The following is a 19,380-nucleotide window of genomic DNA, read 5'->3' as shown; positions in this document are numbered from 1 at the left end:
CAATTAGCGTTTCTGGCCACCACTCGACTGGCCACGTGTGTAAAGAACACGTCAGATCAGGTAGTCACACCAGTAGCATTTGACTGGGAAGCCGAGGAGGATAATAGGGTTCACACACCCAATCCAGGAACACCCTGTTAACTTCACAGGGGTTCTGGGGTGCACTGTCCATGTGCGTAGAGGGCACAACCGGACATGTGGCGCAGCAGGTACACTATCCGTGTGCATAGAGGGCACTCTCGGACAGGTGACGCAACAGGTATTCTGTCTGTGTGCGTAGGAGGCACAACTGAACAGGTAACGCAGCAGCCGCAGCCCAGTTAACGCCACTGGACTGTTCTAGCACAACAGGAATGGTAGCAAGGAAGCACGGCGCCTGACCCCCTCATGTGCTGAGCCACGAATCTTGGCGTGACAGGCACCGTACGCCTAGCCCTACCTACTGCTTCCAACAAGGCTTATGCCACCAAGAACTCTAAATGAAGACTGCGCACCTCCATGTTGTCTCCAGCCCCTTTTATAACCTGGGTCCGCCACAAACCCAGGGTGGAACCACCAAGGTCCAATAGCAGAGTGCCATGTCATCAGTGACGTCACATGCAACCTATCCGGAACTGCCATGTCATTGATGACCTCATGGCAGCCACGCCCCAAACACTTCACCAGTCATCATCTGACGACCAATGGTGAGGTGCCAGATCATAGGGGCGGGCCTCTGCGAGCCAGTCCGGAGTTGCCACGTCATCAGGACACCTGACACTCTCTGCCCTATCAGTGCCTGCCACCTCACGGACATGCTCAGTGAGTGCCTTACCGGACCTAGCCTCTGATGCACTAAGTGCCTGAGCATGCTCAGTAGCCTGAGCAACAGGCTCAGAAAGCAGACTATCAGTTTGAGCATGCTCAGTAGGCACATCCCAGAACTTAGACACAGCACGAAGTCCAAGTACCTGTGCAAAGAGGCTGTTAGGGTTAATTGTGGGAGCATGCTCAGTAGCCTGAACTGAGGACTTAGTCTCAGACATAACACAATCAGGCTGAGCATGCTCACTAGGCAAAAAACCGGACTTAGACTCTGGCTGGGGTAAATCAGCGCACGCATGCGCACTAGCCGCCTCTCCACACTTAGACGTGGTGGAAGGAGCAGCCAACTGGACGACCCGAGTCACGGCCAAGAACGGCAGCCGGCGCCTGGGCGCAACAGGAACCGCACCAGGCTGCTTGCGACTATGGCGGCGCCAGTTCATAACATGAGGGTCGTATAGATTCAACTCAGTATCAGCAGATTCTTGACAATAATGTGCAATTATCAGTGACGAAGTTGAAGTTACGCAGGGGATGGATATTTCAGTAAGACAATGTGATCCAAAACATCGCTCCAAATCTACTCAGGCATTCATGCAGAGGAACAATTACAATGTTCTGGAATTGCCATCCCAGTCCCCAGACCTGAATATCATTGAACATCTGTGGGATAATTTGAAGCATGCTGTCCATGCTCCGCGACCATCAAACTTAACTGAACTGGAATTGTTTTGTAAACAGGAATGGTCAAATATACCTTCATTCAGGATCCAGGAACTCATTAAAAGCTACAGGAAGCGACTAGAGGCTGTGATTTTTGCAAAAGGAGGATCTACAAAATATTAATGTCACTTTTATGTTGAGGTGTCCATACTTTTGTAGCGGTCAAACTTTGTTTAAATGCGGATTGCACATTTTCTGTTAGTACAATAAACCTCATTTCAATCCAGAAATATTACTGAGTCCATCAGTTATTAGATATATGAAACTGAAATAGCTGTTGTAAAAACCCAAATTGTTATAAAGAAAAAAGGTTAACATTAAAAGGGGTGCCCAGACTTCTTCATATGACTGTATAAAGCGCCTTGCGAAAGTATTCGGCCCCCATGAATTCCCACATTTCAGGCTTCAAACATAAAGATAAAAATTTTAATGTTATGGTGAAGAATCAACAACAAGTGGGACACAATTGTGAAGTTGAATGATATTTATTACTTATTTTAAACTTTTTTAAAAATTAAATACCGTAACTGAAAAGTGGGGCGTGCAATATTATTCAGCCCTTTTAAGTTAATACTTTGTAGCGCCACTTTTTGCAGCGATTACAGCTGCTTGGGGTATGTCTCTATCAGTTTTGCACATGGAGAGACTGAAATTCTTTCCAATTCTTCCTTTTGCACATGGCTCAAGCTGAGTGAGGTTGGATGAAGAGCGTTTGTGAACAGCGGTTTTCAGCTCTTTCCACAGATTCTCCATTGGATTCAGGTCTGGACTGTTATTTGTGAATCATTCCATTGTAGATTTTGATTTATGTTTGGGATCATTGTCTTGTTGGAAGACAAATCTCCATCCTAGACTTAGGTCTTTTGCAGACTCCAACAGGTTTTCTTCAAGAATGGTCCTGTATTTGGCTCCATCCATCTTCCCTTCAATTTTAACCATCTTTACTGTCCCTGCTGAAGAAAACCAGGCCCAAATCATAATGCTGCTACCACCATTTTTGACAGTGTGGATGGTGTGTTCAGGGTGATGAGCTGTGTTGCTTTTATGCCAAGCATATAATTTGGCATTGTGCCCAAATAGTGTGATTTTGGTTTCATCTGACTAGAGCACCTTCTTCCACATGTTTAGTGTGTCTCCGAGGTGGCTTGTGACAAACTTTAAACAACACTTTTTAAGGACACCTTTGAGAAATGGCTTTCTTCTAGCCACTCTTCCATAAAGGCCAGATTTGTGCAGTGTACGACTGATTGTTGTCCTATAAACAGACTCTCCCACCTCAACTTTAGATCTCTGCAGTTCATCCATAGTGATCATGGACCTTTTGGCTGCATCTCTGATCAGTCTTCTCCTTGTTTGAGAAGAAAGTTTGGATGGACGGCCAGGTCTTGGTAGATTTGCAGTGGTATGATACTCCTTACATTTCAATTTGATCACTTGCACAGTGCTCCCTGGGATGTTTAAAGTTGTGGAAATCTTTTGGTAACCAAATCCGCCTTTAAACTTCACAACAGTATCACGGACCTGCCTGTTGTGTTCCTTGGTCTTCATGATACTCTTTGCTCTTTAAACAGAACAATGAAACTATCACGGAGCAGGCACATTTATACAGAGACTTGATTACACACAGGTGGCTTCTTATATTTATCATCATCAGTCATTTAGGACAACATTGGATCATTCAGAGATCCTCAATGAACTTCTGGAGTGAGTTTGCTGCACTGAAAGTAAAGGGGATGAATAATATTGCACTCCCCAATTTTCAGTTATTTATTTTTTAAAAAAGGTTTAAAATAAGCAATACATTTCGTTCAACTTCACAATTGTGTCCCACTTGTTTTTGATTCTTTACCATAACATTAAAATTTTTATCTTTATGTTTGAAGCCTGAAATGTGAGAAAAGGTTGAAAAATTCAAGGGGGCGAAATAATTTTGCAAGGCACTGTATCTTAAAAATTAGTCCCTTTTACTCTTCCCCTGCCTCATGTATGCATCATTTTAAAAAAATGCTAAAGTCCATTTTGGCTTAAACAAGATGACTGTCAGCTTCCTAAAGCTGACAACTGTGTAGAGTGGTGCAAGGCTTTAGTGGAGGGCTATGGATTGTCTCCGGAAACCCTGGAAATGCCTGTTCCTGGCTGAGTGTGTGTGGACTTCGGCCATGTGGGCTGGGAACCCATGTAAGCCGCACACTGCTGCTGGTGTCAGCAGACCAGAACCAGATGTGACTCACTCGCACATGGAGACCAATTGTTCACTGTAAACTACAACTGTATACTGGATGGTTCATTGTCGTTCACAACTTTACTCTCCAGTTAGCCGATACAGGTCTTCCAGAACATTACATTTTCACTTTGTATTGACAGACTCAGTTCAACTTCCTGCTGGCATGCATCTTTTCTATATGGGCTGGTGAGTTGTAAAGGAACTCAGTCCAGTATTACAGTATACACTGTGACAGTCAACCCAGGAGTCCCATAACTGGGGCAAAGCTTTCCACACCCCGATGACTTAAGTTGGTTAACTACATCACAAGCCATCAAAGGTTAACTTGGTATATTGACGGTTAAGATACGTGGCCACTATAATTCCACACCAGTAAAAGTCACCCGGTACCTTGATGGTAAAATGGCCTAGATTTAACGATTTCGTCCTCCTATAGCCTGTAGCCACTCCATCCAAGGATTAGTCTAGCTACAACGCAGTTCATAATCTGAGTCACTCTTAAGAATCATGCTATCTTGCCTTTTTTCTCTTTTGCTCCATTGCCAAAACCACCCATTGTATGAGACCTTCACGACCGACCGACTATACATCTGTCACATTTGTTCACTAGGCCTTTATTATTTCAGAATGAACTGTCCTTTCTGTCAGCTGACCCCTTTTAAGGTGGGCTGGTCCCAACACTTCACTGTTTCTGCCTCTCCAGTCTGTTGCTTAACCTTTTATATTTCTACCCAAACATTCTACACCTTACACATTATGTATTATGCGTTATGCATTATCCCTTACATGACATTACATAACATCTTATCCTAATACACAAACATGACAGAAGAACATATCACATTACAATACCTTATATTGTCACATTCTACATTACCCATAACACTATGCAAATTATATATTACTCTATAACATCATACATTATACAGGAGCACCTTACATTTCACATGGTACATCACAATATATCCCATTATTGTACAATTCCCATACCACAAGATTTACAAAAGACGCCAGCTATTATCCACATTACACAAAATCACAGTACATTGATGCATTTAGGGGTAGGAACACGGCCTCCATTGTCTACAATTCTTACATTCCTCCCATCTTTAACCATGGTCATCCTCAAACATGCAACAATCTTGAAGACATCAACCACATCACAGAAAACACATAAAGAACAGTCACTGCTCTGGCAGGTGGACGATGTTGTCCTCTCTGTGGGTTTGCACGACCCCAATGCAACTGTGTTGGTAACCCAAAACAATGAGTCCAAATCCTTTAATTGGGGGGTTTTAGCCAATGCAATACATAGGAGGGCACAGTCCATAAGGGAACAAGTCCAGGATGGGGCATGGTAGAGTTATTCAGGAGGCGTTTGGGAGAAAAATTCATCGAAGCATTTGAGCAAAGTTCATGGGGGCATGGGGCTGTCAATGGAGGCATTGGGGAAAAGTCTATGAGGGCATGGAGCAAAGTCTATGGGGGCATTGGGGCACGTTTTCTGGGGCCATTCATGACCAACAACAGCAGAGAGTCCTGGATTTGAGATACCTGGAGACCTATGTCTATCTTCCAAAGCTCTTTGGAGGGTCAGGGCAATATCCCCATTGCTCTTTCTGTCACATTCACTGGAGGTTGTAGATTGGGAGGTCTGCAATGTTGTCACTCTTTGCTTAGGTGGACATGGTGTGGGCAGATTCACAATGGCTTCCTGTATTCAGGTCACGGCCACTGCATACCAGCCCCATGCTCCATCTTCCTTAAGGAACTGGACTCTCTCTCCTTTCTTTAGGCTAGGTCCATGATGGAGAGAACCAGCATTCACTTAGACCTTGTGGCTAATCTTCTCCTGCATCACATAAAGCCACACACATGGCCATAATATATGACAAAACCCTGGTTATATGTCATTAAAATTCTCTTCCTTCTGGCTGATCCAGTTGGGACACCATACTTGCTTCCCTCACTTTCTTATCCCTAATGATGCTCGTGATCCATTTGGCCTCCACGACCAGAGATTTTCCTTTGGGAACAGGGGTGTTCTTTGGGTTAAAGACCCCCAATGGCTGTGAGGTATAAGTAAGATGTGGAATTTTTGATAGGGCTAACAAGGGAACCATCAGACATTTGACTAGGTTAATCTTAAGCCATTTGGCCCACCTACGAGCTGAAAGTTGAGCTGGAATGTAGACCTACGCTTCAGTCTTGGACTCAGAAGACTTGACGACTTTCTCTGCAAAGCTGCCTGGTTGCATCCCTTCCTCCACAAAGGCAATGAACCCCTGCCATTTGCTACACTCAAGTCCACCACAATTGGGTATGCTGTACCATAGATGGATGTGCTCCAACCAGAATCTCTGGTCCGTCATTTTTGCTTCCTTCTCCAACTTTTATTTTCTACAAAATGTCACCATCCTGCTCACCACTCAGTGGTCAGTTGTTCGACTCTGCCTCAGGCAGGTTACAGTCTCTTGTGGCTAATTCTCCCACTTCCTCCAGGCCTCTGCCCATTCCATGCTTTGGCGCTGCAGTGGACAGGTCTTCTCCTTCCACTTCGTCTGATGTCAGAATCAATATTACCACCATACAGTGACCATATATTGGTAAATATCAGTTCCACACAAGTGCGCTTCGACCAAATATGTGTATTTTGCACATGTACTCACCAGTGATATTCTTGTTGTCATTAATATTCCCTCTTCTTCTCTATTTAGCCCAGACCACCTTGCTCACTTCTCTCATCAATAACTCGTCCCTACAAAATGTTCACAGTGACATCTTTGACTTACTGCTTTTCCAGCACCCATCCTACATTCCACATACAAACCATATAGTACTATAACTAGTGATCTAGACAGTAATAATACCTGCTCTTTGGCCACACTGTAATGGTAGTCTTCTTTTGTACCTTATACAATAACAATGCCACCTCTATGCCCCTAAATAATGCTTCCTTTGTACTTCCTCATAGTAATATGCACCCCTGTGCCTCCTTACATTCATACAGCCCCATATAGAAATAATATTCCCACTGTGCTGTCTAGTAATAATCCTCCCTATGCCTTTTAATAATTTTCATTTGATCCTTTGTAATAATGATCCCATAAACACATATAATAATTAAAATGCCCCACTCTTGCTTTTAATAATAATGCCCATATGCGTTTCTATAATAATGATCGCTCATTATGCTTCCCTACAATGATGCTCCACAGCCTCACATACACAGTGTGATGGTTCCCACACATTCCCAAACATTAAAGAGCGTGGTCACAATTTTAACTATAATGGCTGTTCCTTAGTATAGGTCATCAATGTCTGATTGGCCGAGTACTGCACATCCGCCTCCCATTCAAATCAATAGAAGGCTGATATGCAGTACCCGGCCATTATCAGAAGACTGAGCAGCTCCAGAACTGAGCATTTCCAGCCTTCTGCTGCTGCTGCCGGCACTGAACACAACTGATAGGCCATCAGTGTTAAAGTAGTGCCCACGTTCTTTAAGATGGCCACACAGCTCCCTTCATATTGTATGATGGCCCAACATAGTGGAGTGGTGAGATAAGTAATATTTTTAAAAAGTTTTTCACATAACTCTACAGTTTACAAAATATCAGCCATCAGCCATTTTTCTGAATTTTCACAAAGCGACTCGCAAAAAAAGCCAGATTGAAAAGAAAAACTCTCTATACTAGATTGAATGAAATGAGCATCTTTGATAAACGTGGCACAATTTAGGTTTGTATGGCTTAAATTTAATTAAAGGGCTTGTCTAGTCTTGTGATAAGTGAGCAATCACTCAATGTGACTGTAGACTCTTGAATCGTCAGTGTGTGAATCACATGTGAATTGCACGTTGTCAGGATTTTCTGGTGTTGCCTGTAAGAGCTGGCATATACGTTACCGCAAGTCGATTTGCATACACATGGTCAAATGCTAACTAGACATGCTTGACTTTGCTCAATACAAAAAAATTGAGTGAGGTTGGGTACATCTAGTGTGAATATGGCTGAAAATATGCAAATCGCATACTTGCTTTCGCTGGCAACACCAGAGAATCCTCACTGCGTGCGGTGGGCATACTGTAAAGATTCAAAAGTTAGCAGTCATATAGAGCAACTTCAGCAGAACACGGAACAACCCCTTTAATCCTAAAAATAGACAGTTTTAGTAAACCTGCCTTAGTATGTGCAAAATGATTAGTAACACTGTTTTTTCCTCTTCAACAGGAGGAGCCATATGTTATGTTCAAAAAGTCAGATACACCACTTTTTGGCAAAGACCGATTTGAAGGCTTTTGCATAGATCTCCTAAAGAAGATTTCAGAAATCCTTGGATTTGAATACGATGTACGTTTAGTTGAAGATGGCAGATATGGATCTCAAGATGAAAAAGGACAATGGAATGGACTAGTCAAGGAGCTCATTGACCATGTAAGTGATTATTTTGAATTTACATTAAAATTGCTCTAAAAGTCCTAACTGATCTTTATTGAGTGCTGTCTTTGCTGAAGAGAACCAACACTGTCACACAGATTGCAACACAATAAAGTGATATGCACTGCATCCGATAAGACAGTCATCCATGTGACAGTGAAGTGCCTAGTCAGAAGACCATGACGCAAAAAAGAAGGAAGACAGAACTATTGGAGGACCGAACACATAGATGGCATTGGGACAGATATGGGGAGGGCCAAGGAAATGTGATTATAAAAGTTATTTTTTTTTTATTCTGCTCACCTGCAACCTCCCAAACACATTTGGTTGTCTACATGATGTAGAAAAAGAAAATGATTCAGTAGACCACAGTAGTGTACCTTCTTTTATTACTCAATAGTCCAGTTCTGATATTTGATAGGGGACTGGGGTCAGGCTAGTCTGTGGCTTCTATCATAAAAAGCATTAACATAAGCCGTTTATGCTATAGTAGCTCTTTCCTTCCTATTCATTCCAATGAGCTGTGGATGCACCCAACATATAGTCTTTGGTTGTCCTTCCTTGGACCCGTATGCTTTGAGCCAGTCATCTAGCTTTTACAATTTTGCGCATCTACAATTTTACAATTACCTATTTGCCAATGTTTCCTGATTTCATCATATCACCTTCCAAAACTAACAGTGCACTTATTGCTTAACATATACCATGACCTGACAGGTTCATACAACTAACCAATCTGTAGTTTTTATCTCGTAGTGCTCCATGACAGATATATATACATGGAAGGAGAACAAGAGTTTTTCAGGTGCAAAAATAAAAAATTTTTTTAGACACAGTAGGGGTGAACATCCATTGGGTCATTAAAAACACATTAAAAGGGTAAATGACGGGTTACCCCCATGCATGATAGTAACATCGGCTGCGGTGTACAATTACAGGACATGTAAGTATAAATATAGCACTGTCAATTTACAGGAAAGACATGTGGGCATTATAAATCAACACGCTGTCTCTCTTAAGGTCATACAGCCCATAAACAATGTGGCACAGTACTGAACGCAGCCCGTATTAGACCAATGCCCCACTGAAATCCCTGCATGGGGAGATATTGACAATACCTATGGTGAAGGTGAACACCAGAAATCAGCCAAAAGAGGTGAAGATAAGGGGGAACTCCGTCAGGAAAGAGCCTCAAGATAACCTACATATGTTTCGATTCTTATTAAATGACAATCTTCATCAGGGAGGAGGCGTCTCCTGATTTCTAGTGTTCACCTTCACCATAGGTATTGTTAATATCTGCCCATGCAGGGATTTCAGTGGGGCATTGGTCTAATACGGCCTGTGTTTAGTACTGTGCCACATTGTATGACCTGTATGACCTTAGGAGAGACAGCGTGTTGATTTATAATGCCCACATGTCTTCCCTATAAATTGACAGTGCTATATTTATACTTACATGTCCTGTAATTGTACACCTCAGCCGATGTTACTATCATGTATGGGGGTAACCCGTCATTTACCCTTTTAATGTGTTTTTAATGACCCAATGGATCTTCACCCCTACTGTGTCTAATAAAAATTTGTATTTTTGCACCTGAAAAACTCTTGTTCTCCTTCCATGTTATGTCATTGAGTTTGTGCGAATGGTGTGGGATTCCAGCAGAATCTGGACCCACTCCTTATTTTCTATGGTACCTTGGAGTACCCTCTCCCCAATCAGACATATATACAGTAGACTGTTTATGTATATATATATATATATATATATATATATATATATATATATGTTGCTTTGAAGCACTGGGGTCCTGCGTTCAAATCCCACTAAGGACAACATCTGCAAGGAGTTTGTATGTTCTCCCTGTGATTGGTGGGTTTCCTCCGGGTACGCTTATTTCCTCCCAGAATCCAAAGACATACTGATAGGGAAATTAGTTTGTGATCCCCAATGGGACAGTATTGCTGATGTATGTAAAAATTTAATTTAAATATTGCTTAGCTCTGATTGCTGCTGTTAACCAACCTAAATATTACTGTCAATCACTGTGAGAGTGGCATTTCGAATGGACGTTCCTGCCGTTCTACCCTGGTGTCCTTTGAGTGGTCTTCACCATTGCACAGGATGCATACTTCCAACCACATTCTAACAAGACATGCTCAGCCTCACTCAATTCACTTATATTGTGTAAAGCTATGCTGTCCTTCGGGTAACTTTCACCATTGCGCAGGATAAATAATTCCAGCCACATTCCAACTACACATGCGCTATACACGACTTGTCAGAATGTGTTCGAAATTTTTTACATAGCATACTTGTGGTCACATGACTGCCCGCTCTCTCTGGTGTCACTGGAGAATCATCACAGCGTATGGTGCACCATACTGTGTTTATTAGCAAAAAACAGAGAACCCCTTTAATTCTCTGATAGTTTGCATCTTTTAAGTAAAATGCAGGTTTTCATGTAATCGTTCATACATGTATTGATTTACTATCTGTATTACACTGCACAATATGCACTGGACAATTGTGTTATAGTATAGTAGTGATAATTGCAGATGATAGAATTAATGTACTACCATACTACAATTAATTTAAATTATGAAATAACTATAAATAGTAAATTGATGCTTTTTACAATGGAATTTGAATAAGGAGCTGTAACAGGATATTTGTAATTAAGGATGATGCAAAATACTCATAAAACATCATCAGTACAATGGTTAGCTCAATGAATGATGGTGACCCCACCCTTCCCCCCCAAAAAAGTCTTTTGAACACAAAACATACTCTTTAAATACATTAAGACTAGTGATGAGCGAGTACTAAAAAGCTCGGGTGCTCGAGGCTCGGGCCGAGCATCCCAAGATACTCGTGTACTCGGCCCGAGCACCGAGCCCAATGTTATCCTATGGGAGACCCGAGTATTTTTGTGAAATGACCCCCGGCAGCATGTAGAAACCCTAAAAATGTCACAAAAGTCTCAGAAGAGGGCTCAAATGACATGGCAACAGCATGGGGAAGACCCCTTGAAGCATTTATCACTCAAAAGTCACAGCTGTGAACAATTTTGTCCGCGTTTTACGCCATTTTTACGGACTCACCAGAAAACCTTCCAAAATGACACCAAAATGAATTTTCATGGCGGAAATGTTAAGGGCACATACCCAATAGTGAGATAGAGCTGGTGTATGTTACTTTTTGAGATTAATACATGAAAGATTTTACGTAAAACATTGTGTGGCACTCCGATGTCCAAAACGCACGTTTTGTGCTTTTTATTAGCGATGTCGGTCATTTTTTTTTTCATTCTATCTCCCGTCGGTCGGTCTCGCTCTGTCGGTCTCTCTCTGTCTTGTCTGTCCCCCTCTCACAGTCTGTCGGTCATTCTCCCCCCTCTCTCTTACTTACCGTTCCCTGATCACTGCCGCGGCGCTGCACAGCTGTGTTCACTAAACTCCGGTGGCTTTTCCTCTTTTGAAAAAACCGGAGATTAAACAATCTCATATTCCCTGCTTTCCTGCTTTTCGGCGCCTATGATTGGTTGCAGTGAGACACGCCCCCACGCTGAGTGACAGGTGTCTCACTGCACCCAAACACAGCAGCCGGTGTGTGTGTGTATACTGTGCAGTGAAATAAATAATTAAATAATTAAAAAAAACGGCGTGTGGTCCCCCCAATTTTAATACAAGCCAGATAAAGCCATACGGCTGAAGGCTGGTATTCTCAGGATGGGGAGCTCCACGTTATGGGGAGCCCCCCAGCCTAACAATATCAGTCAGCAGCCGCCCAGAATTGCCGCATACATTAGATGCGACAGTTCTGGGACTGTACCCGGCTCTTCCCGATTTACCCTAGTGCGTTGGCAAATCGGGGTAATAAGGAGTTAATGGCAGCCCATAGCTGCCACTAAATCCTAGATTAATCATGTCAGGCGTCTCCCCGAGATTCCTTCCATGATTAATCTGTAAATTACAGTTAAAAAACACACACACCCGAAAAATCCTTTATTAGAAATAAAAAACACTAACAAAGTCCCTCATCACCAATTTATTAACCCCGACAAACCCTCCATGTCCGGCGTAATCCACGGACCTCCAGCGTCGCGTCCAGCTGTGCTGCATGAAGGTGACAGGAGCTGCAGAATACACCGCCGCTCCGGTCAGCTTCACACAGCAACTGAGGTTAATTATTTATTTATTTATTTTACTGCACAGTATAGACACGCCCACCGGCTGCTGTGATTGGGTGCAGTGAGACACCTGTCACTCAGCGTGGAGGCGTGTCTCATTGCAACCAATCATAGGCGCCTGTGGGCGTGGAAAGCATGGAATATGAGATGGCTGTCTGCAGAGCACAGCGCGCCCGCCGGTATAAAGGCTCGGTCACGCTGTGCAGGCCGGCCAATCACTGCAATTCCACAACTAACAGGGCTGTGGCATTGCAGTGGTCTGCCAGCCAATCCCTGCATGAGGGCTGGCTCTCAAAAGAGCGCCAACATGCAGAAATGAAGACCACGAGTACAGCATGAGTATCGCGAAATTACTCGGTACCCGCCGAGTAGCCCGAGTACAGTGATACTCGTGCGAGTACCGAGTAGTAACAAGCATACTCGCTCATCACTAATTAAGACCTCAAACAGTACACTTTTTATATTGTGTTGGCACATTCTTTTTCATCCTGATCCATAAATATTGTATTGTACATTTTTTTGTGTGATAAGAACACAGTGTAATCACGTTCATACCGAAGAATTGGAGCTCAGGCGACTGAGCCAGTCGAGGGTTAAATGGTTTTTATTTAGCTGTTCTTGCATTCTGAAATTACCCCTACTGTTTCACATGCAATCACTGATTCGCTTTTCAAGGGAGAAAAGGTTACTGAAAAATTTCAGATAATTTCATTGGTTAAACTAGTGAGAGTCATTTTAATGGATGCAATGTCCCCTGCTTTACCAAGAACCGTCATTATTAGCATTATGAAAACAGGTTTCCATAGCAACAAGCTCTACCGCTAATCAAGCTTTGATTGGTCAGCTCAGATGCTCCAATTTTCTGAGTTCTTTAATGTCTATTTAATTGCATAAAACGCAATAACATTAGAGTTTGGGGAACTTGAAGACACTCATCCCAGTCAAGCTATATCACATTAATGGAAGGGCTTTGGAGCTGTTCCCACATTTTCATTTCTCATAGGACGAAGAGTGCCCTGATTTTCAAAGGCACGTCTTAGATGTGATCATGTCAGAGTCAGGAGAATGGAAGAAATCATTCTTTTTCTACAAGTAGTAAAAGCTGGCACCATAATTATTGAAAAGTACAAGTGGCCAGTTTATTCCTTATCTGCCTTTTTATTTTTTGATGTTTTCCCCATGTGAACTACAGCTGCGTACAATGTATACCACCGTTTTCCAGCATCTCGGTGGCCATAGAATACTTCCAGCAATAAGACGTGTGAGACACTGGCCACATGGTCGTCTCTCACCTCGAAATTGGAAGCAGTTGTTAATGTTCAGACGTGATGCCATGTGCATGCTGCTTTGTGTGAGGCATGTGAAAAATAGTCAAGCGTCCACATAAGATTCAATATCAGCTCTAGCTGTAAATGTAACAAATGCAAACGGCAGCCATATGAGCACTCCGCTTACCATTTACTTTGTCTCCAGACATTGTGGAGCACTTCAGTAAGAATGCCTGGTAGCCATTAGCCTTGCATAGCTCAAAAAGCACAAACAGGTTTCAAGCGCTGAGCAAGGCCATTGAACTACATTGCTGGTTTTGTTCAGTGTTCCTTCTATGTAAAGATGCGTTCAGAAAGTAATGATCACTAGAAAAACACAAAGGCCTAGTTATGTTAACATCTCCTGCTTTACAAAAAGGTCATTAAATCGCTATTGCACTGCGGTAATAATAACTCACAAAGGCATTCTAGATACACACACACACACACACACACATATATATATATATATGTATATATATATATATATATATATATTTATATTTAATACTACTTACTCTGCCACTTGCAGAGGAGGAGACAGGAGCCATTTAACTTAAAAATTCCGACTAATTTAATTTCAGTCCCCATGAACCGTTCCACAGGAAAACATAAATAAAGCATAAAGGTTCAAAGAAGAAATATGAACATTCTATTCTGTTCAGCCGTGGGATTGCCCACTCAGGATGAGACACATTTAAGGCCCTGTCACACACAACGAGATTGCTAACGAGATCGTTGCTGCGTCACCGTTTCCATGACGAAGTAGCGATCTTGTTATGAGTGACACCTACCAGCGATCAGGCCCCTGCTGTGAGATCGCTAGTCGTTGCTGAATGCCATGGACCATTTTCTTCAAAGGCGATGTCCTGCTGGGCAGGATGCATCGCTGTGTTTGACGCCTACCAACGACCTCCTAACACAGTCCCAACTCTTGCCGAGATCATTATACAGGTCACTGATCGTTACTGCGTCGTTGGTAAGATCTGACTGTGTGACATCTCACCAGCGACATCCCAGCCACTTACCAGCGATCCTTATCAGGTCACATCGTTTTCGGGATCGCTGGTAAGTCGCTAAATGTGACGGGGACTTTACCGTAACACAAGCGTCCCATTATAGATATAGCAACCTACACACACAGACAGCATTTGAATCTACTCGTGTCCATTTAAAGTTATGTACCACACCCATGGGCGGAGGCCAGACCCACCCATCTCTCTGGCTCTCATAAAACCACCCCTGATGTGCCCTATTAACTGTCTTAGTACTAGGTGTACTAGAGCTTGCATCTGGGCTTAAATCACAGATGATATAAATACTTTTTAACACCCACTCTACCATGATAATGATGACCAATCTGCACAATTCAATATAAGAACAGGTGTGTGGCACATAAGGACCATGTATAAATCGCACTAATCATACAACCAGAAACAAGAGAAAAAAGCGATCAGACATCCTATGCAATAATAAAGATTTTTATTCATACACAGGTGCAAGGTACAGATTTAAAAGCATACAAAAAGAAGGGTGCACAACCCGGTGATACCCACTAGTGTCTAAATAATGGAGAGTGTCTGGGGGTCCCAAACAAGCAAGTAACCACAATGTTATTATAAGGGTATATCTAGTTTATTAATTGTAATCCCAATGTTACTGCTTGATTAGGAATCAACAGAGGCCCTCCGCGGTCAGGACAGCAGATCTCATTATAACGCCACAATAGCAAAAAATATATATACAGTGCCTACAAGTAGTATTCAACCACCTGCAGATTTAGCAGGTTTGATAAGATGCAAATAAGTTAGAGCCTGCAAACTTCAAACAAGAGCAGGATTTATTAACAGATGCATAAATCTTACAAACCAACAAGTTATGTTGCTCAGTTAAATTTTAATAAATTTTCAACATAAAAGTGTGGGTCAATTATTATTCAACCCCTAGATTTAATATTTTGTGGAATAACCCTTGCTTGCAATTACAGCTAATAATCGTTTTTTATAAGACCTGATCAGGCCGGCACAGGTCTCTGGAGTTATCTTGGCCCACTCCTCCATGCAGATCTTCTCCAAGTTATCTAGGTTCTTTGGGTGTCACATGTGGACTTTAATCTTGAGCTCCTTCCACAAGTTTTCAATTGGGTTAAGGTCAGGAGACTGACTAGGCCACTGCAACACCTTGATTTTTTCCCTCTTGAACCAGGCCTTGGTTTTCTTGGCTGTGTGCTTTGGGTCGTTATCTTGTTGGAAGATGAAATGACGACCCATCTTAAGATCCTTGATGGAGGAGCAGAGGTTCTTGGCCAAAATCTCCAGGTAGGCCGTGCTATCCATCTTCCCATGGATGCGGACCAGATGGCCAGGCCCGTTTGGCTGAGAAACAGCCCCACAGCATGATGCTGCCACCACCATGCTTGACTGTAGGGATGGTATTCTTGGGGTCGTATGAAGTGCCATCCAGTCTCCAAAGGTCACGTGTGTGGTTGGCACCAAAGATCTCGATCTTGGTCTCATCAGACCAGAGAACCTTGAACCAGTCTGTCTCAGAGTCCTCCAAGTGATCATGAGAAAACTGTAGACGAGCCTTGACATGACGCTTTGAAAGTAAAGTTACCTTACGGGCTCGTCTGGAATGGAGACCATTGCGGTGGAGTACGTTACTTATGGTATTGACTGAAACCAATGACCCCACTGCCATGAGATCTTCCCAGAGCTCCTTCCTTGTTGTCATTGGGTTAGCCTAGACTCTTCGGCCTCAGCACGGGTGGAAACTTTCAAAGGCTGTCCAGGCCGTGGAAGGCTAACAGTAGTTCCATAAGCCTTCCACTTCCAGATGATGCTCCCAACAGTGGAGACAGGAAGGCCCAACTCCTTGGAAAGGGTTTTGTACCCCTTGCCAGCCTTGTGACCCTCCACGATCTTGTCTCTGATGGCCTTGGAATGCTCCTTTGTCTTTCCCATGTTGACCAAGTATGAGTGCTGTTCACAAGTTTGGGGAGGGTCTTAATTAGTCAGAAAAGGCTGGAAAAAGAGATAATTAATCCAAACATGTGAAGCTCATTGTTCTTTGTGCCTGAAATACTTCTTAATACTTTAGGGGAACCAAACAGAATTCTTGTGGTTTGAGGGGTTGAATAATAAATGACCCTGTAAATAAACTTTTCACAATTTAACAAAAATAAAAAAAGAAATAACATTCTTTTTTGCTGCAGTGCATTTCACACTTCCAGGCTGATCTACAGTCCAAATGTCACAATGCCAAGTTAATTCCGAATGTGTAAACCTGCTAAATCTGCAGGAGGTTGAATACTACTTGTAGGCACTGTAACAATGCTGCTTACCCAAAGGGACTCCTCACCGCACACACCGGGGTGGGTGGCATCCGGTGTGTACGGTGAGGCGTCCCTTTGGGTAAGCAGCATTGTTATATATATTTTTTGCTATTGTGGCATTATAATGAGACACTACTACACCAGCCCCAGCAGCACCAGCGGCAGCTTCAATAAGACGGCCGTACACTGCAAGTGGCATAGTCGAAAACTCTTTTATTTTATCTTATATTTTTTTCTTCCATTTTTCACCCCTTTTTTATCGGACCGACCTCCAGGGTCACGGAACTGAGCATCGGCCGTGATCACGACTGTCTCCCCCCTTGCGCACCACATACCCGGGACCGAGTAACCCACAGCCCTGGGTTACATACTTGATTGTGGCTCCTTTTGCCTGAATTACTGCATCAATATGGCGTGGCATGTAGACGATCAGCCTGTGGCACTGCTGAGGTGTTATGAAAGCCCAGGTTGTGGAGTGTGTCAATGACTGCCCTCTGGAAATCTGTCAAGTCAGCAGTCTTCCCCATGATTGTGTAGCCTACTGAACCAGACTAAGGAACCATTTTAAATGCTTAGCAAGCCTTTGCAGGTGTTTTGTGGTAATTATTCATATTTTCTGAGATGATTTTTATGTTTTCATTGGCTGTAAGCCATAATTATCAACATTAATGGAAATAAACACATGAAATAGATCACTCTGTTTGTAATGACTAGATAATACACTGTGTGCAGAATTATTAGGGAAATGAGTATTTTGATCACATGATAATTTTTATACAGGTTGTCCTACTCCAAGCTGTATAGGCTTGAGAGCCAACTATTAATTAAGTAAATCAGGTGATGTGCATCTCTGTAATGAGGAGAGTGTGGTGTAATGACATCAACACCCTATATAAGGTGTGCTTAATTATTAAGCAACTTCCTTTACTTTGGCAAAATGGGTCAGAAGAGAGATTTGATGGGCTCTGAAAAGTCCAAAATTGTGAGATGTCTTGCAGAGTGATCTAGCAGTCTTGAAATTGTTAAACTTTTGATCCATGATCACCGAATAATCAAGCGTTTCATGGCAATTAGCCAACAAGGTCGCAAGAAGCAAGTTGTGCAAAAAAGGCGCAAAATAACTGCCCATGAATTGAGGAAAATCAAGCGTTAAGCTGCCATGATGCCATTTGCCACCAGTTTGGCCATATTTCAGAGCTGCAACGTTACTGGAGTATCAAAAAGCACAAGGTGTGCCATACTAAGGGACATGGCCAAGGTAAGGAAGGCTGAAAAACGACCACCTTTGAATTAGAAACATAAGATAAAACGTCAAGACTGGGCCAAGAAATATCTTAAGACTGATTTTTCAAAGGTTATTATGGACTGATGAAATGAGAGTGACTCTTGATGGGCCAGATGCTGGATCAGTAAAAGGCAGAAAGCTCCACTCCAACCCAGACGCCAGCAAGGTGGAGGTGGGGTACTGGTATGGGCTGGTATAATCAAAGATGAGCTTCTGGGACCTTTTTGGGTCGAGGATGGAGTGAAGCATAACTCCCAGACCTACTGCCAGTTTCTGGAAGATAATTTCTTCAAGCAGTGGTACAGGAAGAAGTCGGTATCGTTCAAGAAAAACATGATTTTCATGCAGAATGCTTCATCACATGCATCCAACTACTCCACAGCATGGCTTGCCAGTAAAGGTCTAAAAGAATAAAAACAATGACATGGCTCCCTTGTTCACCTGTTCTGAACCTCATAAGAACCTGTGGTCCATTGTAAAATGTAAAATCTACAGGGAGGGAAAACAGTACACCTCTCGGAACAGTATCTGGGAGGCTGTGGTGGCTGATGCACGTAATGTTGATCGTAAACAGATCAAGTAACTGACAGAATCTATGGATGGTAGGCTGTTGAGTGTCATCATAAAGAAAGGTGGCTATATTGGTCACTAATTTATTGGGGTTTTGTTTTTGCATGTCAGAAATGTTTATTTCGGAATTTTGTGCAGTTATATTGGTTTACCTGGTGAAAATAAACAAGTGAGATGGGAATATATTGTTTTTTTATTAAGTTGCCTAATAATTCTGCAAAGTAATAGTTACCTGCACAAACAAATATCCTCCTAAGATAGTCAAATCTAAAAAAAAACACTCCAACTTCCAAAAATATTAAGCTTTGATATTTATGAGTCTTTTGGGTTGATTGAGAACATAGTTGTTGATCAATAATAAAAATTTTTTTTCTAAAATACAACCTGCCTAATAATTCTGCACACAGTGTATATGGGTTTCGCTGTTTGTATTGAATGACTGAAAAAAAATTAACTTTTTGATATTCTAATTTATTGAGATGCATTTGTAAATACATAGAA

The 19,380-nt window shown here is 42.4% G+C and overlaps 1 protein-coding gene across 1 annotated transcript in view; it reads left to right on the top strand.

The window, feature by feature from the left end:
* The window catches only part of GRIK3 (glutamate ionotropic receptor kainate type subunit 3), a 1,015,705-nt gene that overhangs the window by 762,169 nt on the left and 234,156 nt on the right, over window positions 1-19,380 (top strand). The window contains exon 10 of the mRNA XM_075336050.1: window positions 7,984-8,187. Within this exon, the coding sequence (XP_075192165.1) occupies window positions 7,984-8,187 (204 nt within the window). The remainder of the gene's footprint in view (window positions 1-7,983; window positions 8,188-19,380) is intronic.

Source organism: Anomaloglossus baeobatrachus, chromosome 2 (genome assembly GCF_048569485.1).
Source record: "Anomaloglossus baeobatrachus isolate aAnoBae1 chromosome 2, aAnoBae1.hap1, whole genome shotgun sequence".
In the NCBI taxonomy this organism is placed as follows: Eukaryota; Metazoa; Chordata; class Amphibia; order Anura; family Aromobatidae; genus Anomaloglossus; species Anomaloglossus baeobatrachus.
The sequence above is the reverse complement of the archived record's forward strand: the minus strand, read 5'-3'. Positions and strand labels throughout refer to the sequence as shown.